The 25,284-nt window shown below is 41.0% G+C and overlaps 1 protein-coding gene across 7 annotated transcripts in view; it reads left to right on the top strand.

The window, feature by feature from the left end:
- The window catches only part of PPFIA2 (PPFI scaffold protein A2), a 452,695-nt gene that overhangs the window by 126,929 nt on the left and 300,482 nt on the right, over positions 1-25,284 (top strand). For 2 of the 7 annotated variants that reach the window (XM_088454386.1, XM_088454385.1), the window contains exon 1: positions 15,816-15,897. The exons of the other annotated variants lie outside the window; for them this stretch is intronic. In XM_088454386.1, coding sequence (XP_088310512.1) covers positions 15,817-15,897 — 81 coding nt within the window. In that variant the 5' untranslated portion in view covers position 15,816. Of the gene's footprint in view, positions 1-15,815; positions 15,898-25,284 lie in introns of those variants that run through there. 7 annotated transcript variants of the gene reach the window in all.

Here is a 25,284-nt window from a genome sequence, read left to right as displayed (position 1 = left end):
GGATAGATTTAGTCAGCGACAAGATGGGCAGATGAAGTGCACAGCATGCCGCATATCATTTTAATCAGCAGAAGCTGCTTGTGCATCCTATTTGCATCACTTTGCATATAAGATGCATTTGAAGGTAAAAAGCCGCAAAAAAAGACGCTCTGCACACAGTCACGCCACAGCATAGCACGACTAGAAGGGCTGTTTAATGCGCAAAGAAGTAAGATGTATGTGGACACATCTGTATAACCCCTCACAAGAAGGTCATTGGTGACCTTGGCAAGGGCCGTTTCCATTGAGTGAAGGGAGCAAAAGCCACATTTAAGTTGGTTGGGGAGGGAATGGTAGAAATATAATGAAGTGGACAGTCAATAGAAGAAAAGCAATTTCAGGAGTTGAGGCAAAGGGGAGTAGAGAGATAGGGTGGTACTTATATGGGCAGTTAGAATCCAGAGAGGGTTATTTTTTTAAGAAGGTGTGACCTGGGTGTGTATAATGAGGAGGGAAAAGCGAAAGATTGAATAGGTGAGAAAAGAGGTCAGTACGTCAAATAAGAGGGATCTGAGGAGATTGTAAGGAATAGGGCTAAAGGGGCAGGTAGATAGGAATAAGAATGAGAGCAGGGTACGGACCTCATCGGAGAAAGATAAGTTAGCTAGAAACAGAAGTTGGGGGATTAGCTGGAGATTGAGTTTGGGAGGAAATGTCCCAACAGTAGCAATTTTCGAGGATAAATAATTATAGAATCACTACATCATAGATTGTAATATGCCTAAAGGTGCGTACACACTAGACGATATTTTGCACGATTTGCCCGATTTCAACGCATCGGAATGACAAATCGTGTAAAATAAATCCAAATTGTGAGTGTTCCCTCATGATGCTGATGCGTGTCCCTGTGGTTTGTACAACTCATCTTCAGATCTTGCCTACAGCAGGAAAGATCTGGCAATCTCGTTAACAAGATTCAGGTCGTTGGTCAGATCGTTTGTTAGTTTGGACAGTATGTGCAAGATGGCATTTGTCTAGGAGTGCAGGGGAGTTGCCGGGGAAGTTCAAGGAAATCATTGACGACGTTGCATCTTTTGCGAGTTGTCTAGTGTGTAGGCACGTTTAGAATTGACATAATTCAGGTGTATTTAAAATTGCTTAATGTAAGGTTTTTTCATTTAATAACTAGACTAATTAGCGGCTTGACAGCATTAAACAATTAAACATGTGTGAAGCAAGTTTGGTAGATAGAGAACCAAGGAGAATAATCTGTTTATAATTGCAGAAAGTTTTGGTTCTCATCACTGATGACTAAAAGAAAATTGTCCTAATTTATCGAGCATGTCTGTCAAACTGATGATTAAAAGGATCCCTGTTGCGTTTAAAGTGTTTTTATTTCAATATTTTTTTTTAATTAAACTTCTTATAGAAATAAAATAAGATGAAACCTCTTTCATAGAATAATTGGACATCATATGAGAGGAAACCTAGTTCAGCAAATAATTAATGTAATAAACTTTGATTAATCTTTAACATATAATTGTTGCAAAGAAAACTTCCTATCTAACTTCTAAAAAGTAAATGTAGTGATCGAACTCATTAATCAAATGTGTCTACTCCATTAACCACTGATTGTGTGTAGTTATTTGTTTAGGTAAGAGACTTTGAACTTAGGTACTAATCTATTTTAATCGCGTCTTATTATGGAATCAGTATGAATTACCGCTGGACCCCTGGCCGTTGGTTCAAATCCCGACAGCGCCTGGACGAGAGAGGAAAAAATCCCGATAGTCCCTAGGTAAGTATTCGCTAACCTAATCTACCTCCTAACCCAAACCCTCCTTTAGGGTGCCTAACCCTAACCTTCCCCCCTTGTGCCTAGCCCTAATCCCCCCTTCCCTGCCGCCTAAACCTAAGTCCCCCGGGTAGTGCCTAACCCTAACCTCCCGGGGGGTGCCTAACCCTAAGTCCCCCCCGGGAGCCCTAAACCTAACCCTCCCCTCCCACCCCCCCGCGGCTGTCGATCAACCGACGTCGGTCAAATGACAGGTTGTCTAGATTTAGGCGCCTGTTATTCATCCTTAGTCGGGATAACAATGTCTGGAAGCCAGCGGTCGGCATTCCGTCGGCCAGCTTCCAGAACATATACCCTTAGCATATTCATTAGATTTAAAAATACCTATGTTATTATTTCTAGTATAACTTATAAATAGAGTCTAAGGCAAATGTGGATATTCTATTACTTGTTTTTAAAATATATTTTTCTATAACATTATCCACCACTTAATAAAGTTATCTCCCGTAATAGAGATTTAAATTCTAACAAAAAAGTAAATTTTTTATGTTGTGGATTTGAGTGTCCCTATAGGTGTATCCATTTTTCTTTTCTTTTGGTATACTTATTTGGATACAGAGAGTTCACCTTTCCGTATGTATTATAAATATCTCTGGTAATTTGGCATATAATAATTTATTCAGATAACAATTATACTACTTCTATATTATTTTGCAGTGTGATTTTTTTTTTATTTTTTTATTAAGAATTTAGGAAAAATACTGGAGAAAGACTGAGATAATGTTGTTCAGTTCATTAGATTCCCTTAGTTTTCAGTATATACAAATTTTTATTCCACGTAGGGCAAGCCTTATCCCCATCAGAATAGCAAATTTGTTGGCGGTCATGGAACAAAATGTCCTAAACGTGGAATGGTAGCTTAAATTTTTGGCATCTACTGTGGCAACATTTTGCTAAATAACTGGGATTGGTGTCTCATTATATGACCCACTTACGTGCTTCTTTGGGTTGAAGGATAAATAAAACTGATCAGCAATATATAATCAATTTATTGATGCCTGCTAAGGTCTGTATAGCAAGCGTGTGGATGGCATTAAATTGTCCCACAGTTATGAACTGGCACAAATTGGCTAATGAAACAGTGAGTCAGAGAAAATTCTTATATATTCGTAGAAACTGTCTATTTAAATTCTAGCATCTTTGGACCAGTTGGCTGGACTCCCCATCTGCCATAAGTATTTACTCTGATTCTCCTGCTACTGTTTAAACCTGCAAGCACTCATGCCATAATGTACAATTGACAATATCTTTTATAAAATCTGAATTGGATCTCCATGTTTGTATGCAATATATGTAAATATTATGTTTTAATTAAACTAGTTTCGCAGTTAAATTAGAAGTTGCATGTTTTATTTAAAAAAATAAAAACCTTGATTTAAAAAAAAAAAAAAAAGTACTTTTCCTCAAAGCAAGTAAATGATTACGTTTCATTTTTTGTTTAGTTTAACATCAATGGCTTTTATTAAGAGCCCTAAAAGCAAAAAGGGATGGAGGTGGTCTGGGTATGTATTATCTATCTATGGGAAGTTTAATAATGGTTTCAAATAAGTCGTGGAGAAACTATATGATTGGATGAGTAGATGTAAAGCTGGGTACATACCTAAATGATTTTCTGTCCAACCATCCAATTAGTTGATTGGTTGGAATGAAAATCTGGTAACGTATGGGAGTAACTGATGATCAGCAATTTGCTCCTAAAAGCCAGAAATCAGATGAAAATGGTCGGTCAGACAAGTTTGTTAAATGTTTGATCTAAACAATTTGTTAAAACAGTTTTTGTCCATTTTCTGGCATTTAGGAGCAAATTGCTGATCAACATTTACTCCCATACGTTACCAGATTTTCATTCCAACCAATCAACTAATTGGATGGTTGGACAGAAAATCTTTAGGTGTGTACCCAGCTTAATGATGCATACACATGGTCAGATTTCTGTCAGATCTTAACGATAACGATTTAAAAAAATGTTCAATTGTTCATATCTGAGAGAAAATCTGACATGTGTGACTGCAACGATGAACGATGCGCGTTCCCGTTTGCCAGATAACGATACCTGACATCTGATGTGTTTGCAGTCAGATTTCATTCATTTTAATACAGGCAAAAATCGTTTAATCGTTCATCTGACACATCTGACCGTGTGTATGCACCATAACACACATGCCAGCTAAATCGTTTAGTTAGCAAATAAAAGACAGCAACGGAATTGGGTACATCTAGTGTTTCCATCTCAGTTTAACAAAATCTTATGTTATCGGAGGCACTGGGTTCTTGCAATATTGGTAAATTGCCACCGGTATGCAGTCGGGATGCCGACTGTCTAATCCCGGCAAGGGTTTAATGACAGGCGTAGAAATCCCGACACCTATCATTTTTCCTACATTGGGTCCCGACGCCCGGCATCCTGATCGAAGGTAAGCCGGGTGCCGGGCGCAGACAGCCACGGTGGGGAGGGTTAGGTTAGGGCATGGGTCTTCAACCTTTGGCCCTCCAGCTGCTATGGAACTACAGATCCCAGGATGCCCTGCCACAGTTTTAGCATGCTGCTATATCAAAACGGTGGCAGGGCATGCTGAGATGTGTAGTTCCACAGCAGCTGGAGGGCCAAAGGTTGAAGACCCCTGGGTTAGGGGCTCCCAGTGGAGACTTAGGGTTAGGCAGCACCCCGGGAGGGTTATGGTTAGGCTAGGGGAAGGAGGGGTTAGGCACCCCCGGGGGGAGATTAGGGTTAAGTACCCCCCCGGGAGACTTGGTTAGGCTGCGGGGAAGGGGGGGTTAGGTTTAGGCATTTAAGGAGCATACACACTAGACGACATGCTCCCTGTCCCCGGCAGGGTGTGCTCAATGTCGTTCATGACATTGAGCACACCCGCTGAACGATACCATTAACGATATCGTTCAGCGCCGGGCTTTCTACCCCATTCCCAAACATGCAGCAACCTGATGACATCGTCAGGTTGGCCTGCATGTTTACTTGATGAATGATAATGTCGAAACGACCCACGGGAACGCGCGTCGTCGTTATCGTTCATCGTTCTGATGTTAAAAATGGATGATAAAGTGGACGACTGAACGATAACTTTATCGTTCAGTCGTCCACTTTAATCGCCCAGTGTGTACGCAGACTTAGAGTGGGGTTAGGCACTTGGGGGGGAGGTTAGGGTTAGGCAACCCTAAGGGAGGGTTAGGGTAGAGAAAGGTTAGCGATACTAACTTAATTAACGATCGGGATTTTCACCCTTGCCGGGCTGCCGCTGTCGGGTTTTGTGCGGCCGGTGGTAAATCATACTGATTCCTTGCCACAAATAATTCAATGTATAAAATGTTTGAAAAACATCCAGAACAGGGATAAAAAAAATCAGACATCCAGGTATCTTTGTTGAGGGTATATGATCCCAAAGACAGTCCGGATCATTCTCTAAAAAAACATACCCAATACCTTAATGCTGGCGCGATATGCACAATCCAAAAACTGTGCAGAGTAGCTCTCCTGACAAACGCGTTTCGATTCCTTAAAATAGAACGATTTAAAGAATCGAAACGCGTATTCTTTTTGTATTATTTGTCTATTTACTTAATAAATACTGAAAAACACTCACTGACTGATAATACTGGATGTTGTTGGAAAGAGCAGTATAAAAGAAACCGTGATGTGCTTAAACTACATTCGTTTCATGTGAGTTTGGTATGTGATTTTTCTGGAAAAAATCTCATTATGTGATTTACCCCACTCTGCTTTATACGAGTAGGGGTACGTGTTTATTTGATCCATCCTGTATTGTGTTCCATAAATTATCTGTGAGACTGTGTTTAAAGAAACTGCTATATGTTTTCAACCATACAAACTATAAGTGAGTATGGTACATTATTGCATCTTATAAATCGAGAAGAAAAGTGTTAACCCCATATTGGCATCTACAAAGATTTACACTTGTGCTAATATTGAAACAGTTCTACACATATGTGGTTTTTTATCTTTTTCTCATTTTATACATCGATCAATTGAAGAAGAATTATGGAAGAAAGTGACAAGCTACATAATGACTGTCAAATAAGTATATATTGTGTTGGAGGTAGTAGAAAGCGCTCCAGAAACAATATTTTTTGTTTTTTTTATGCTCTTTTCAGAGCCACTGTTCTGCTAAAAATACAATAGACTCCTAAAGGTTAGATGTATCTATTCACACAAATAAATTGAGTTAAATCTCCCACCTATTCACCTGCATACTGGCATTTTAGATCTCTGGTATGCACGATTATTTAACTGTGGTTTATGACCCACCTATCCAAATATGCATGCACATTTATCAGCCTGCGCATGTGCAAGTCGCAAGGAACGGAGAGGGATCCTTCAGATACCTCTTTCAAGAATTTTGTGATAAGAAGCCCATAGGCAGTCACAAGCTCTGGAAAATTAAGCTTTATAGAGCTTGCTGCATGCAGGCACATTGCAGCCCCATAGAATCCTATGGGGACTGCTGTTTCGTGGGGCCGTTGCAGATATCTCCAACCTTTTTAATACATATGGGGATCCGTATGTATTGCAGTAAACCTTCAAAAACGGTAGTTTTCAAAGAATTTATCGCATTTTTAAGTTTGATACATTCCACCCTATCTGATCAGGATGTGTGTGTGTGGCTATGGAGCAAAGGGATGTACTCGGGCAATCAGTATGACAGGATAATCACTCGGCAAGGCCATGTGTAAACATTTTCTTTAATTCTGCAGCTCTGCGAGCATTGGTGTGATCTGTGGAAGTTTTTGCTTTTTGAGAAAAGCACATGCTGTTATAGATTTACATTGAAAGTACCAAGCAGGGCAGATACAGAAAACAATTACAGGAGGGGAGGATTGGGCACAGAGGTCGTTTAGGACAGGAGGGGGCCGTGTGATTGTAAACCCTGGCTTTGTGCCGTGTGATTGACCATCAGTGCTGCAATTAATACATAGACCCCTATATCATTAAAAATTGTATAAACATCAATTTCTTAAGTCACCTACTTTATTATTGGAAATTGAGGTACTGTGCAAGATTTTGGATTTCACACAATTTTAGTTTAATAAATATGCTCCTAAGGATTTTACATTAAAGCATTTCAGTCTCGCTTATGGTGGTTGGAGAATTTATAGGTCTGGTTACAGTATATCCCAGGTTGCTACAATTAAAAAGATTTATTTTTGTTTCCTGATCTTGAAAGTATAAAATGAGAAATCTTGTGAAGGCCCAAGTGTTAAATATGACTTTTTATAAATATGCTACATTAAAAAGTTCTACCTAATCCTCCCATACAAAACTGGTTACTTTTTATGTTATGATAGTCTGGGTATATGCCCCCATATCAGGTTAAGCCTCCTTTATTAAAATACTCAGGCCCTCATTCAGCAGTGCATGCTAGTGCAGAACGGGTCTACGATCCCGCATGTAGACCTTTTGTGGTCTGGGAGGGGGCGGCGATGGTCTCCGTTTCCCACCGTAGGGGGGTGGGAGGGAAGAAGCCAGGATCTCCTCCAGCTGATGGAGATTTCCTGGCTTCTTCCTCTCATCTATAAGGCTGCGTCACCCCATGGGTCACCTTAGCCAGCCAATGTTCCGCAGATTATCCGATGCTGCATTGGACAGTGCAGCTCGGATACGTAATGCAGCAGAAGGCGTGATGCCTCTTGTACATTACCATATCTGCACAGACAGAATTACAAAGCTGCTTGCGAGCAGCATTGCAATTCCTTCCGAAGCTGAATATGGACCGCAGATTGGTGACATACTAACACCATTCTGTCAAATACAAAAAGGACAAATACTGTCCCTAACTAATAAATGTTTGGTACTAATACTAAAAAGTGCTGGTTAGGCATATGAAAAAAAAATAAGTCTTTTAAACATTTGAAAAGCGAAGAACCCAACAACAGCAGCTTCCACTTTTTGTTCCTGCATTCACCATCCCTCGTACTCTGGACTGATACGATCCTGTCTGCAGCTCTGCAATCCATGCAATGTAATCCATCTCTATTTTGCAAATATCAAAGTCAATCTGCTGCTTCTTTACAGTTTGACATGATAATTTCAACTGTAGACACTGATGTGGCTACAGTATGGAAATCCCATAAATTATTAATCAAATGAAGAATTCGTGACATGTATGCTACTAACCATGAAGATATTTTGGTCTTCTGGGAGAATTCTTTCAGGCCACTAAACTGCTGAACCACAAACCCTCTACCTACAAACTGGATTGCCTCATATATATTTCTAATAAGTAATTGCACCCACTTGCTGCCTTTTTTTTTCTGATCTTTGTCTTGAAAATCAGACCTTTAGGGATTAGAAATCAATAAGAAACAATACAAAATAGTTCTCTTTACTAAGCAATGTGAAGCTGCATCATGTATTGGGGGTTCATGCTATATTTCTTCTTGATAGGTCATATGAATGGTATTAAGATAAACATACTATACCATTGCATTTTGTTTACCTTTTACTTCGCTTGTCAACAATATTCAGTTGTCTTATAGCAACTTTATATGGGAGGATAAAAGTCCCAAAACCAAACACTTTGTTCTAGCTAGCCCCTCAGGGGTCTATTCATCATCCCTTAATTTCTACAAAAGTAGGTGAAAAATAAAATACTCATCTACTTTTGTAGACATTAAGTTACAGACCCATTCATCATTCCTGTAACAAAGGAGATAACACCAGGGGCGTAACTAGGTATTTGAAAACCCCACAGCAAAAGTTTATAAGGACCCCTGTGTACCACCCAATGGTGAAAAATATATATGACACATGTAACTTTGAAAAGGAAGATAAACCCCCCAAGCTCTGTGCCCCATAGCAGTTGCACCCCTTGCATCTATGGTAGTTACGCCAATGCCTGCAGCATTACTTTGGAGAATAGAAAAGCTGGGGCTATATAGTCCTTCCCTGAAGATGTTCTTCCGATTTTTTTTTTTTCTGACTATGTTGCTGTTCACGTCCTTCTTGGAAGAAGTAATCCAAAGTCCATATCAGTATTCGTTATCCAAAGTCACTTAAATAAAGCAGGAGCTACTCAGAAAGTATCAGTGTAGGACAAAATGTCACCACAAAATGGCTGCCAGTAGCTGGGCATCCTTTATATAGGACTGTGACCTGCATTGTGACATCACAATGCATGCAGGCAGCAGCTCGAGATTGCTGTAGCTTAGTTCAGCTCTGGGCCCAATGCCATGCAGCAACAATCTGGTGAGAACTGAAAATTCGGGGCTCGAGAGAGATGGCAGTTTAAATCGATGCAGGGAAAGGGCTCGGCCCCGTTGAAGCCCCATTCTCTGCACCTATTATAGCTATGTCCTTGCCTGTGTGTTACAGCAGTTTTGCGAAAGATTTGAAGAGTGTTTATGGTAACACAATCCTTTTAGTAGATTGTTTTTGCAGATGTAGATCTGAGATCTGTTGCAAAATTTGACAGGTGTAGAGTTAAAATGGAGGGAGGTGTCTGAAAGGGTAAGGGTGACAGTCCAAAATTTGTTATATAGCCCTTACCTGAAGATGTTATTCAGATTATTTTTCTGAAGGTGTTGCTGTTCAGGAGCTCATTGGGAGAAGTAATCCAAAATGCCATATCAGTAGTCATTATCCAAAGTCGCTTAAATAAAGCAGGAACTACTCAAAGTATCAGTGTAGGACAAAATATCACCACAAAATTGCTGCCAGTAGCTGAACAGCCTTTATATTGGAATATGACCTGCATTGTGACATCGCAATGCATGCAGCCAGCAGCTAGAGATGGCTGTAGCTTAGATCAGCTCTGGACACAGATGCCATGCAGCAGCACTATGGTGAGATTAGAAACACCTTACTTTAGGAGATTGCAGTGTAACTCTGTGCAGAAAGAAGGCCGGGCCCCAGAGGTGTCCTGGGCCCCGTAGCAGCCCCATTCTCTGCACCTACTGTAGCTACTCCCTTCCCTGTGAGTGACAGCTGGTCTGTCAAAGATTGGTACAGTGTGTACAGTGAAACAATCCATTTAGTAGACTTTGTTTTTAGCAGATGCAGATCTGAGAGATGCTGCAAAATTGGCCAGGTGTGGAGGCATATATTGTTGAATTTATGTCCAAGTCTCCAGTAGGATTGTGTCAACAGTCAGGTCTGGAATTGGATCCTTGAAAGATTGTACAAGTGTGTATACATCTTAAGTCATGCAGCCTCATATCAGATGAATAATTTGCTTTATTCATTTGTTCTAAATTAAAAACTGCAGATAAAATGGAGGGAGGTGTCTAAAAGGGTAAGGGTTGTAGTGCTTACCTAAAGATGATGTTCAGATTCTTTTTCTTTAGATGTTGCTGTTCAGGACCATATTGGAAGATGTAATCCAAAGTCTATATCAGTAGTCATCAGGGGCGTAACTAGGTATTTGAAGGCCCCATACCAAATGTTTGTAAGGGCCCCTATGTACCACGCAATGGTGAAAAATGTATGTAACTTTGACAAGAAGGGTTGACTACTCTCTTATGCCATTAGTACATTACCTAAGTAGTTGGATGTCATCTCACTTATCAAATCATTCTTTCAGTGTCTGGTTCTCTGGTTCATCTTCTATCTGCTTCCTCTAATTGATGGAGGGCTACAAATTTCAGCCCTAGGTTATCTGCTGTTCTCTATCTATATCGAATATGTGCTTTGCGGACTTCAGTAATCTTTTTATACAGATGATGCCCAAATTTATCTATCCTCTCCAGTTCTCTCACCATCTTGTTGATCTGAGTTTCTGAATGTCTTCATATGAAATTTAAATGTCTTTAATAATAATCCCGTAGCCAGCTGCATCTACCTACCTGACGATGTGTCTATTTCAGTTTTCAATATGACAAAAAAACGTACACCTAAAGTTCTCTACTTAGGTTTGATTCTCGAGTCAGCACAATCCAATGTATACAAACCAATAAGGTGTACACACCCTTTGGGTGTCCCCAACCATCACCTTCTCTCTAAGCACTGGGATCGGCAGACACCAATCCTGCCAGTGTAGCTGGGGGCAGTGCAGCAGTAGTATTGTCGAGTGCTCCAATCCAGCACCGCCATGCCATCTACCTTCATCAATGTTATCAACCTTTCCCCAGAAAGACAAGAGACCAAGTGGTGAGCTGCACACACAGAGCAGGGGGAAAAACAAAGAGCATCCCAGAGTGTACAGTGCCCTAAAGATGTCACGTTAGAAGACTTAGGAACAGCAAAGTGGAGCCCTGACCAGGAAGAGGTGGCCACACAGATCAGGTTAGCAGTCTGTTGGTTGGAGAGTTGTTACGTACACCCCTTGCCAAGACCCTGCGTACATCCATGTACAAATCACAATACATACAGTGCATGTAAGAAATCATTCCAAGATATGCCATACTTGCCGACATTAGCAAGTCTACTGCCAGTAGAGGGAGATCCAGGTGGGCGGGTTGAGGGCATGGTATGATATTTAGCAAAATGTTGCTGGGGGCTGTACCGCAATGATGTGATTTGTTATGAATTTATTAATTAGGCTCCTTGCTTCGCCCACTTTACCCAGAAGGCTCCATAAGCCACTTTTTCTGGGGTCATGCCACACTCTTTCAAATTCGGGTGTCTCCCAGAAATTCTGGGAGAGTGCGCAAGTATGAGATATGCACATATCTCTTGCATGATGCTGCAAAAATCGTGCACATACTATTCTAAATTTCACCTTACTTATATTCCTCTAACCAGAGTCACTCCTACAATCTACAGTATATTGAATATATCGGCTAGACAGTCCTTATAAAATGTTTTTCTACTGCTGTTCCCCTCTGCCAGTCCTTAAATTGGTTACCTGTATTTTACCCAATCTAATATACAAACCTACAAGGACATAGACAAAAATGCGTCAATATACATTTATTCACTTGTTTTATTGACACCTCTGCTCTGTGACTCTTTGTTGTACATTCATTAATCTTACAAGAAATAATTTAAATTCAAAACCGTATTTCTAGATAAAGAAAATGTTTTTGTTTTTTTTGTCCGGACAAAAGAGTCTCAGGGACACTTTTAGTACTGAGAGCGATCTGAGCATGCAGTCTCTTACAAATGTTGATATATCAAAAATACTATATGTTTACAGAATATACGATTACCTACCAATCACAATGAAGGTTAACACCTTTCTACATACTTAATGCTAATTTCATAAAAATCTAACCAATCATATTAAATGTCATATTAATGCATAGAGGCAAACAGGTGAACTATACTGAGGCCCATTTCTCAGATACCCAGGAGTTCTCAACATCTGCTGTTTGTATTGTAGCCAAAATATAGCTACATGATGTATGAGAATTGTATCTCATGCCTGTGAAATCCAGTTGAGTAACAATACAAAATAATACAGAACATGTTATCAAAGAAAAATACTTATTAGACACTCTTATTTTACACATGAACAAGATGGCTTTCAGCTTCCATTTTAAATGAACAATGAACTATCACACTCTTGTCAATACACTTATTACCTGTTTCCTGCTTTCATTCTGGATTACAGGTCTTTTTTCATTTTGCACCCATACTGTGGAACTCACCTCTTTAGATAAGCTTAGGTGATTCCAAATCTACCCTCCTTACCTCCCTAAGATACACTACATGGTAACCACCACTCTACACAGTTTACACATAACATACATTTGTGTCTATGCTCAAACAACCCTCTGACCAAGCTAGAAATTTGTGGGCCCCATAGCAACATTTTGAAGGGGCCCCACCCTAATGCATCTAGAGAGACACCTCTTTCCATGGCAGTTGTTAATTGTATTCCCCTTAGTAGTGCCCTAGTTAATTTTGTGCCCCATACTAGTTCCGTAGTTCACATCATACCACACAGTGGCCCCAGTTCATCTTACTGTATGCCACATTGCAATGCCTCCAGTTCACAATGTGCCACTTATTATTGCTACCAGTAGACATTATGTGACAAAGTGCCCCCAGTTCACATGATGCCACATTGTAGTGCCTCCAGTTTATATTCTGCCACATTACAGTGCTCCCAGTTAATCTTATGGCACATTACAGTACCCCCAATTCAGATGATGCCACATTATAGTGCCCTAGTACATTATAACATCCAGTACATGCAACCAGAAAATGGAATTTCACTAGATAATGTCTTCTCTAGTGTTCCATCCCTATTGGCAGCTCTTGAACCTTATTTGGCAGCCCCACGTCTGCACGGACTCCACAGCTGAGAAGATTTCTGTTTACAGTGAGTGTAAAGGCGGGGGTTTAGGGGTGGGGACAAACCTGCTCCTGCCTGAGGGGGATACTTCCTAATGAAGGAAATTCCACTTTGAGTGGAGATTTTCTAAATTTCCGCACACTGTTTCTTTCTGGGACAGTTCTAATCTTGGCAATCATCCCCCGTCTCCCAACTCACTTCACAAAGGCTGTAATGTAAGAAGAACCTTCTCTCCAGCAGTGATGGGCTCACTGACTTACTCTACTCAGCTGTACTGAAAGCAAAATGGGAGTGTGGGAGATGGATCATATCAGTGTCTATACTTAGAGGGACAGATTGTTATCTATAGGAGTGCTAATGAGTCTCCCTTTTCAGGCCAGGCAATAGGCCAGATCCATTTGCTTAGGCACTTTTGGAAATCTGATAGACAATTATATAACCTGAGTCTGGGGCAGAGCTGTATCTAGGGGTTTGCGACTGGTGGTGCTGAACACAGAGTGCAGGGCTCTGTTTGCAACAACCAATGCCGCCCTATGGTCTTTGCTTCTGGCTAGCAGAGTGCCTGGAATGGCACCCTGCAGCCAGTATCACTGCGGCAATGCCACCCATAGCATCCTTTGGACGCTACAGGCAGGCACCCTGCTGTACATACAGCTGCCCGGAGCAGATGCTCCAGGCACTACTGCAGTTCCGGGTGCTCAGAGCCCTTGTTATAGCACTGGTCTGGGGCCCCCTAAGCCTCTGGGCTCCATAGCAGTAGCAACCTTTGCACCCACTATAGCTTTACCCATGCTTTGACCCAAGATCAACACTGCTGTTTGACTGGAATAACTATTTGATCCCCAGATCAACATTGCTGTGCAACTAAACTTACAATATCACCTTTTGCAGTATAATTTTGATGCCGCCTCCACAATGTCTCCCCACAGGGCAGTCCAATGCTAGTAATGTAGCTATAAGTGATGTCAAGCCGCTGGGCGATGTCCCTGTACAGCCACCTCTGCAGTCCTGTTGTTAATCCGGCACTGCATACAGTAGCTCAATAAAGCATTTTTTACATTTGCAATATCATATTGCAATGTATGGCCCTTAACTTTATGTACCAAATTCCTATTGGCCTATACATTGTAAGCTTGCAAGCAGAATTCTCTTACCTCCTCGTATGTTTGTTAATACACAGTATAATTTAGTATTGTTCTTAATTGTAAAGTGCTACAGAATATGCTGGAGCCATATAAATAAATATTCTACCTACCACTGCTGTCATTCCTTACTGCAGATTTAAGCAATTTACGCTCTTAACAGACTTGGTTAAAGGGGAGGATTACGTGAGGAAGACACAGGGAGAGAACAGAAGGAATGGCATAGGATCAGTCATGGCTGCCTGCTGTGTGTATAATTTGTGGATGCTAAGTCCTAATATATTGTGCCTTTTTATGATAGCTCTATTGTTCCCTTAATCAAGTTACAGTATATGTCAGATATAGGTAGATTATAGAAAGTTCACAAAACAAATCAAAAGGAAGAAAATGCTTTTCTATGAAAAAATAAGTCAGTTATAGCCCCTCTTGTGGGTGGATTTCATTAAGAAGTAAAGTACTGTACTGCAGGGTTAAAAACATTGGCAGGAATTTTAAATATGTACAAGTCATCAGATTAGCATAGGTGTCAAATAGAATTATGAATTTACTGTTTTGAAAACACTTTTTAGAATTGGGTGTCTGAAGTGTTTATGCATATTTGTACCCACCATGGAAATTGAGTTATAATATATTGTTTATCAGGACATATATAGTTCAATGTTTAACGATCTCTAGAAACAACAGTCAGAAAGGCTTGTTCCTTTTAGGATTTGTTTAATTTTTTTTTTTAAATGTGTTTTTGTACTGAAGACCCTTGACATAAGCAACTTCCCCAATTCATAAAGTGAGTACTTGAATGTATTTGCCAGTGCCTTTATTGCCAGCTGCTTGCTTATACTATACCAATACACTATATAACTTGGCCATAAAGTTTTAGTAGTAATTAGTAAACTATGCACGCTCAGCTGCTGTGTTATTACGGCATTTCGCTGTGTGTATAATATGTATGCTGCTTTTTTACTTTTTTTTTGTTCTACTACAATAACACTAAATGTATGTATAAACATTTCATTTTTAAATAAGTGTCAAGAATAAAAGGTAATATAACAAAGACAGCTGGGAAAGTCTTTGTAGTAATAAAGTAACAGTATTGTGGGTCGTCCTATTGTTACACACTCTCATCTGGAATGAAAAGAAAGCATCACTGTGTATGCAGTGAGTCGGAAGAGGTCCCCTGTATTACACTGAGCACACATACTGTAAATGAAGTGGAGCGTTATTGGTTAGCTAGGATGCTTAGCATAATCACTTAGCTAGACTGTGGTTGAGGGGAGGTGATTATCACTGAGAACAGATGGGCAGGACCAAAGCATTGCCAGATTCTGTACAAGCTTCATGTATTGTAGGGCTCTTCTCTTCTTCTCTTCCCCCATCCATATGTGTTTTTATTTAACTACCTTTACATGCCCTGTGAGGTTCAAATGAGAGCAGTGGCTAAAGACCATTCCTTTCAGCTCCGATATGCTGGCAGAAGAATATGTAAATGCATCAGCAGTGCATATGATGGGATGGGGCCGATTTTATTTTGTACAGTAACCTTCCGTAATGCATGAAAGGATTTAAAAAGAAGCTTAACTCCCTTGCCTGCATCTGTATCATTTTGTGGATTGTATTGCCTATGAGATCAGAAATGATTTTCTCGGATATAAACACAGTTTCAGGATCTCCTAAAGTACATCCTCCGAATGGGACTAGGTATTACACTTTTCAGGTATGTGTTTGATATTCTTAGGATTCACTTGATCACATTGTAATTTGTCCTTATTTGTTACGATCCATACAGTAGTTTTTGTTGTGATGTGTCCATCACATATAGAATTCTGGAGTTTGTTCTTGTGAATAACAGCTTATAGTTGAAACATTATTTAGATGTGCTCTTGTCATGGTCCATTTTTTATTTAATTTTATTTTATTTTATTTGAAACCAGTACTAAAATGATAATCTTTACAGGAAGGGCATGGCAAGTTGTTTAGCTTTTGATCCTAAGAGGTAAAGGATCACGCAAGACAAAAGGCTCCGTGCAGTTTATGGTCAATTTGAACACATTCATGAACCACTAATGTTCCATGTATACACTGCAAGGGGCAGTACCACCCTTAGAAGCCAACTACTGCTTCTACAAGTTGATGTGAGACCCCTTACAGAGAGCTTAGTCAAACCTGTATTGTCACTATTTCTGCATACTGAGCAGTGGTGCAGAAATCCCATAATAGCTCCAATTTTTATACCCAGCCACTCACGAATGTTGGCAGTCCTTAGACACTGAATAAGCAGTTCTAAAAATGTAACAGAGAAGGGAAAAAAAAAAAAGGACTATTTTTGGTAAATTGCAGAATTTTTCTTCACATGTGAAAATATAAAAGCATCTCTCTAATGGAACCTTCATTGTTTTGTCTTATTACAGCCTTTGTGTTATTACACACAAAATTATATGATTTGATTTCTCTACATTGTGAATACACATTTTGTGTGATTTTGGTTATCTTTTTTCACACTTTTAAATGCATATTAATATGTGGCTGAGGAGAATGAGTATCCTCAGCTGCCAACAACATTAAATACATGAGTATATCAAGAGCTGATAAAAATCTCCACATACATTGATATTACACTCTAGAATGAACACTTCTATATATAATTGGTTTGTTTTTGTTTGTTTGTTTTTTTGGCTTGTAAAGGCATCTTGCACTTGGATCATTTACTCCGTTTATCAATAAGGAAAGTAGGACACATATAATATGACTTTTGTATTTTATTCACTAATCACCAGCAGCGGCTCCTTCCCTTCTACCTGGGGGTGGGCTGCCGCTGGATCTGGCAGGCGCCGAGACCGGTGCATGAGCGGCTGTGGTGCTGCACATAACACAGGCTTCTGGGGACTACATTGGTTGCAGCCCCGACAAGCCCTTTAGGGCTGCCCAAAAGGCAGAGACGCGGCTTCTACTGGAAGCCGCTCTCTGCTAATCGCAGCCCGGACTAGCAGTCCCAGGGGGAGGAGATACCTCCCACTGGGGCAGCCTATCCTTTAAGTGACTGACAGGTGGCGCTTCCAATGGGAAGCCAACTCCAGTCAGTGTAGCCAGTGCAGTCACGGACTGCAACTGGCTCACTGAAGTAGTGAATTTTACTGGGGGGCTGCAGCCCCTAGTTAAAATCCGACACTGCATCACTACTTTGTTGTTCTAAGTTTAATCCTCTGCAATAATACAGAATCTACAATATCATGCATAGATGGCAGCACCTGAATACAGATTTCAGGGATGCTTTGGCATTAGGTCTTTACATGTCACTATGTACATCACACCCCGAGCCCCATACTTAACCATAGCTACAAAACACAACGCGAGTATTCTTCTTTAATACATTGCTTGTAGCACTATGAATAATAGATGTTTAAATCTGTAAATGGCTTAATTAAAATTAATGTAAGAATATGCAGTGAGCAGTGTTTTAATAGAGCCAATATTTTCCAAGAAACTGCCAAAACCTGGCACAACTGATGAGGATTGGGGACGGTTGGTAACTATATAGTAGCATGCGTCATTCTAGAACTATGTATCACTCTAGCACTGCATCAAACTAGCACCGAATATAAGGAACCTTCTTCCCAGCTCATGATTGGATTGAGACTTTATAAGAGGGTTATCCACATTTTTAGATTAATTTTAATTATTGTTTTTTATATTCCATCTTCCAACTTTTACTTAATGCATTGCATTTTCTTTCTTGCTTTGGTCTTTGCTTTACATAATGATCTAAGCTAAGAGATGATTGTTTATTATGATTGCACTGAGATAGGACGCAAAATCTATTTGTGGATACAATTTTACCCAATGTAGAAAGCACAGTATAACCTTATTGCATTCAAGGTCGGGGAGAAATATGACTTAAATAAAAATAATGTATTTAAAAAAAGTTGCAGGAGAACATATACAAACATATAAATTAGGCAACTCAACATCTGGTAAACATTTGTTTATCCTTTAAGTGACTGACTTAGGTATATTTGTATTTATAGACCAGAAAATGTAGTCCTGATTTATTTATTTTTTGGTTATCTCATTTTAAAAGCAGTATATGGTAAATTGGGAACGCTGCCCAGCTGTCATAATCAAAGGAGTAAACACTAAAACAATCTGCAGTGTGGTCATGTACAGAGAGAGTGAGTGGGCCTCTCTATATGTATACTAATGTAGATATATTTTTATAAGAAAAATTCCATTAATGCTATTTTCACTCGCATGTTAATAGTTTTTGGACACCTTTATTCTGCACTGAGTTTTTGCATTGAAATCCATTCTGGAGGAACATTTTGCCTAAACTTGTGCTGTATTTGAAAGTGTGCTGTACCTTTATTGCCACAGTGACAAACTGCAAAATAATAATGCGAGCCTGCTGAGCAGTGGCGTAAACAGCAGTGTGGGGGGCGCCGTCTGCTGCGGTTCTGGTTAATTTCAGTCAGTGTAGTGTGGACCGCAGTGAGTGCATTCCGCACTACACAGTAAAATAAACATTGCCGATGGCGCTTGGTAGTACTCATATTAGCCGGCGGCGGTGTGTTTGTTTTAGCAGCCAGTGAGAGTCAGACATTCTCTCATTTGCTGCTGCACCCACGGCCAGACGCAGGAGCGGGGATTCAGGTAAGTATTGTGTTTTTTGTTTTTTTTGTGCGTCTTTGTGATATATGTAAGGGGCACTGCATAGTGGGGACCACTACTGGGGGCACTGTATAGGAGGACCACTATTGGGGGCACTGTATAAACTGCAGTACTGGGGGCTCTGCATAAGGGGGACCACTACTGGGGGCACTGCATAGAGGGGGTTACTACTGGGGGCCTTGTATAGAAGGGACCACTATTGGGGGCACTGTATAAGGGGGCACTACTGGTGGCACTGTATAAGGGGCACTGCATGAGGGGCACAACTACATGGGGAACTGCTATTGGTGACATTGCATAAGGGGCACTACTACAGTGGGCATTGCAAGAAGGACACTACTACTTGGGACATTAAGGTGCATATGGAATGGCAAGGAATGTTCCCAGAGTGACAAACGGGTGTGTCATGTTGACACGCTGCATTTTTCAGTGGCCACGCTGCACGTGCACATAGGGGGGGGGGTCTCCATTTTTCATCTTGCCCTGGGCTCCAAATACCCTAGTTACACACTGTTGCTGAGACTAGTCATTATCCAATCAATTCTATCAAAGTACTATTTGTATACACATCAGTAGGAATAGAAAAGATATTGATATTGCACAATTTCTGGCTATGTAGTAGCTTTATCTTTGTAGACAACCTGCCTTCTGCTTCTTTTCTGTGTTTGTTTCACTTGGTTGAAAACTGACAACACCCTATCCTCTTTGTCTTTCCTACAAATTCTTCAGCAGATATTGTGAGAAATGAATCAAAAGTGATAATTAAGTTTTATCACTGCCTTATGCATAGACCCCATAGTAATTCTTTAGTAAGGTTTTTCTTCATGCATTAAAAAAAGGCTTTAAATAGTTTCCTCTCGCTTATGTTTTTCTCCTTTGCCGTAAAACATAGGATATGTGGGGAGCATCATACACATGCACATTGATGACTGCATTTGCCATATTTCTTGCTCCTCGGGTCTCATTTACCTTTATGTAGTATGCATTGTACGGTAGTAAACAGAGTTGACATTTTACTCTGTATACAATATATTTATGATATGAAATATATGCATGCCATATGTACATTATTTTGCTGAGGCCTTCAGAGTGAGCACAATAGGCTGTTTGACCATTCTATTTGTGTAGGCCAGTGGTTCCCATGGACCCTGTGGTGCAGGGGTGCCTCGGTTTGGTGGTCCAAATAAAATGATTTTTATTAAGTGTGATAGGCAAAACCAGTGCTGGCTGCTGCCAATCAAAAATATGTGGACAAAAAGATGTGCAGCCCTGTCATCCACCACATAACTGAACCTAAGGGTGACATATAAGCACAATTTACTTCCCCAGGGGTGCCGTGGAAAAAATGCTGATACTCCTAGGGCACCGTGGGAACCACTGGTGTAGGCTACGTAACCGATCTGTTATTTTGGGCGTGGGATGATCTGTCACCATTCATTATGTTGACACCACATGTTCTGAATGTTGACAGTCAGAATGTCCTCACTACTATATAAGCCTACAACTACCCCCGATTACAGCCTAGCCCTAACCTATAATTGTAGCTAAACCCCAGTTCTTAGTGTTAAAGTGGTCCTAGAGACGTGGTAGATCTCCCCCACCCCCTTCCCCCCCGTCCTCTGTGCTTTTTCAATAAAGGGACAGCGCCGTAAAAAAAGGGGCATGTTCTCAAAAGAAAGGGACGTGATCACACCATAGTATCCCCAATTCAAATTACACCACACAGTAGCACAATCTTATTCACATTACATAGTGCCCCTGATTCACATAGTAGTGTCCCTTTATTCATGTTATGACACAGTAGTGACCTTTTACACAATGCCCACATTAGTAGTGCCCTTAATACACAATGCCCACAGTAGTAGTGCCCCTAATACACAATACCCACAATAGTAGTGTCCCTCATACAATGCCCACAGCAGTACTGCCCCTTACACATAATGCCCACAGCAGTAGTGCCCCTTATGCAATGCCCCCAGTAGTAGTGCCCCTTATGCAATGCCCCCATTAGTAGTAATGCCCACTGTAGTAGACCCCCAGTAGTAGTGCACCCAGTGGTAATGCCCCAATTAGTAGAGCCCCCATTAGTAGTACCCCCAGTTGTAGTGCCCCATTAGTACTGCCTCCAGTAGTAGTGCCCCTTACACAAAAAAAGAGGGTTCTGCCTCCAAATGGAATTGACGGAATGCAGTTCCGCCTTGTTCCGGCCCACTTTAACCTCTGCCTGACCCTAATTGCATGTGTTGACATTGTTACTGTTAACATTCACAATGTCAACATTATTTTGCTTTAGTTGATGTTATCATGTTACCTGTTGTTCTAAACGTGAACATCTTGAATGTCAACCTTCAGAACATGTCAACATTATGATGTCCCTATATTGATTGTCGACATTCTGAATGTCACCCGTTATTTGCCCCTACTTCGGTATATATACAGTAATTAATTTATCTATAGTAATGATTGTTTGGAATAAATGATTGCAATCCATGAAATGTTTTTTAATATATTTTGTATCCAAATTAGCAAAATAACATGATGGTTTAAAAATTATATCACACTGGCAGCTTAATTCATGTTTTTCTTTATTATTACAATATGATTTATGTGCTGTGTTGTGTAACATTCCACATAACATGTAACATTGTGTATTGCAACATTTCTGAGACTTTTACATTTGAGCTATTTCAGAATATTAAAGTGTTTAGAGCTGATACTGTAAATTTACATAAATTAAAAAAAATATAATAAGCTCAAAAATAAGTATAGACTCCAACACAGAGAGAGGTTTTAATGAAAATGTGAAATAATTACAAATATGAAATTTAAGTAGTTGTCTTTTTGTAGACTTTAAAAATTTGAATTTTTCAGAGACTGCTTGTCACAGTGAAGTACTAGATGAGAAACTCTCTCATACAGATTAAATACAGTGCACAACCATCTGTGCTTCACCCTATTTTCCAATTCTTGAAGCCTTCCAATTAGAACGTAACGTGTGCACTGCAGTGGTCACAATGGGGACAAGACCACGTCGCAGTGGAGGTATATCTAGCGGTTCTGAAGCTGTAGACCATCAATTGTTGTGCCCAGCAGTTGTAGTTGCATGTGGCATCCATTGATGCAGCTCTGGGCAAAAAAACGAGCAGACCCCTGCCTCTTAGAGATTTCCAGTTACTGTGTGACCAGCCAAGGCTGTATAGTGCTTACATAGATTTGAAATATATGTAGATCATTATCAACAACATAAGCTTGAACCAGGCTAAAAATAGGTATATACCTGACAGATATGACAAGGACTAGACAAATTACGACGACCGGAACGATCCCGATAACACCAGATGGTGGACCGTACACCCTACACAATAATTGCTTAGTTTTAAGCAATCAACTGGACTTTAAATAGTTGAGGTGACTTTTTTGTAAATGCAGGAGCCGGCCGGTAAAGCACACCTTATGTCGGTGTCAAAGCCGACAGGTTATCGACAGCACAGTGTCATCCACACTGTGGTGAGAGAGGCTGGTGGCCTAGCAGCTCCCAGAGCACTAGGCAAGCCCCCAGCGTGATGAAAATGGGGGCATGACATTCAGAAAAATGTTTCCGTTTGCAGCACGAAGTGGCGCTGCACATAGTATTTACCATAATTTTTGTCGGGAGGGGCCATGACCATGCATCCCAGATTTTGCCACACTTCCTTCAGTACCTGGGTCCCGCGACTGTCTCAGCATTGCCACATAACCCCATCCCCATAGTAATCTATGGGGGCGGCTCCTGTGATGGCTGCCGGTTTAGAAAGCAAGAGATGTCTCTGATATCTCCAGCTTTCTATATTGGTACATCCTGGTGACTCACAGGGATGTAGTTAATTGACCGGCGGACGCAACGCCGCCGGTCTAAGGGCCTGATTCAGAGCCACTCGTAAGCGGCAGCTCGTTCGCTCCGAGCGATGTTTGCCCAACTGCGCATGCGTACGGTTCGTTATACGCATGCGCGAACCAGTCAGTGCGGCCAAAATTCATGTGCTCGCAAAATAGCGAATGCCTGCTAATTTGAGTGATAGAATGAGGCGTATGTGGGTGGTAACAGGGGAAGGTGCTTGAAAACGGGGAGTGGAGATTCGATCGCAGGCGTGCTTAAAGGTCAAAACGGGCGTTTTATGGGTGTGCATATTTAAAACAGCAGCGTCATTGACCACGTCACTGGGTTTTTTTTAAGCTAGAACTGCTCGCAAAATTGTGGTAGCAAAAACCAACCACAAGAATAGCGAGCAGTTCATACCCTGCTCGATGTACTCGATTAATCTAATAAATAGCAGACATGACGTAGGATGCGAGCGGCCAGGGGGCGTAGTTTCCCAATAAACGACCGCAAGTTTTGTACGCTCGTTCAGACCTAGAGGCGTGAACAGACCGCAAACAGCGAACAGTTCATTTGAATAGCCACCCCTATTTTCAGGACGAGCGAGCGCTAATTGCATCCGGCTCTGAATCAGGCCCTAAATCCCAACACTACCTACCTGACACGGGACTTAAGATAGGCATTGAAATACCGACATCTATCTTAATCCTGATGCCGGAAGACCGACCCCCCCCCCGCCATCTCGGTAGTCGTGTGCCGGGTAAGTATATCACTTATCCCAGGGATGGGGGGGTCTGGTTTAGGGACCCCCAGGGGGACTTAAGGTTAGGCACCCCCCTTGGGGAAGGTGAGGGTTAGGCTAGGGGAAAGGGGGGGTTAGGATTAGTCACCACTAGGGGGAGGTTAGGGTTAGGCACCCCCCGGGAGAGTTAAGTGTAGGCTGCGGGAAGGGGGGTTGGGTTTAGGCACCCCTGGTGGGAGGTTGGGGTTAGGCACTAGGGGGGAAGGTTAGGGTTAGGCACCCCTAAGGGAGGGTTAGGGGAGAGAGGGGATAGTTAGAATACTTACCACCGGGCGTCGGGATCTCCTACTGTTGGCCTTCCACTGTCTGGATTTGAACCGGTGGCTGTTGAGTCGTCGGTATTTCAATTCCATTCCGACACACAGACCCCTATGCGTGGATGTAGACGGCCGGCCAGGGTCCCCATCACTATCGGAGAGTGGCCTAGTGGTAGGATGTGTGGCCACACGCCTTAGAAAAGTGAAAAATTAAAACCTCCTTTTGCTGTGCCGCGAAGTGGCATTGTGCACTGGGGCGCTGTGAGCCCCTTAGCCCGGCACAAATCTACGGGGAGAGGAGACTGCTGCTGCTCCTCAGCGGCAGCAGTCTCCCTGGTCTCCCACAGCAGCATGTGCTGGGCTGCTGATAGGTAAAAGGGATTGGAGGGCAGCGTTGGACCTGCTCCCCTCCCCTCTTGACGCCCCTGCCTGTATATACTAAGCCTTGGAGAGCGAGAAAGCGGAAGGCGATAAAGTACCTACTAGTCATCTCCTAACTGTCACTTTACAGGCTGTTTGAAAATTGACAGGAGATGATTGGTTGGTACGTTATCTCTGTCCGCTTTATCTCTCTCCATGGCTTAGTAAATAAATCCCTCAGACCTTTGAATGTTGATATATATACTCCTGTAAATGAAACTTCTATTTAGCCATGTGTGTTGTTTTCTTTTGTATCCCAAACTGCAAAGTAACATGATGGTTTATTAAACTGTAACACAATCAATCATCTCAATTGATGTTATTTTGTTTTCTTACTACATGATTACAGCCATAAAATGTGAGGTAAATCAACACGTTATGTATTCCCTAATGCAATATAGATGTTGCCATTAGGTAAAACATGGCTGTGCCCTCAAGATAAAAGCCTACCAGGCTGTATGCACAGTCACAGAATGTTTGATGAGCTCTAGGGTATAATACAATCTCTGCAAATACAACATTTCATCCTGAATGATCTGTTATTTGCAATAAAACTACAAAATGTAGATGAAAACGTTCATGTTTAAGCCCAGGTTTGTGTTGTTTGAAATCTCAGAGCATTTTATCCTTTACAAACATTATGAATTCAAACATTCTTCTCTGAAGACTGTTGACCTTGGTTACATGTTGACAATGTTCCTGGGATCTTTTTGGTTTTAACATTTACCAGCTAATAACTTTATTTTGTTTATTCTCTGATTGTTATTCCCAGTACCTGTTATACAGTTTATACGTTTCTCATGCATGTAACTACAATTACAACCAGTATTAACCTCAACCACATCTTACTGCAACCTGTGCATTTTCCATATATGACTGTGCACTAATTATATGATATGTGCCTGATTTTTATCAATCATACCTTTGACTTTGAGCAACTGACCAAGTTGCTCACATGTGGCTGGTTTTATAGATGAGCTTTGCTATAATAGAGCCATTTGCTGGGTGGCAGATACATTCGTTATTTCCTTAAGTGTTTAATTTCCAAAATGAAGGAAAATTACACTTTGGTGCCTATTTCTTAATATTCGCAAATATGAAGTG

The sequence above is a fragment of the Taudactylus pleione genome, unplaced genomic scaffold, assembly GCF_031769625.1.
Source record: "Taudactylus pleione unplaced genomic scaffold, aTauple2 ptg000040l, whole genome shotgun sequence".
Taxonomy (NCBI): domain Eukaryota; kingdom Metazoa; phylum Chordata; class Amphibia; order Anura; family Myobatrachidae; genus Taudactylus; species Taudactylus pleione.
This window is presented reverse-complemented; position numbering and strand designations above follow the sequence as displayed.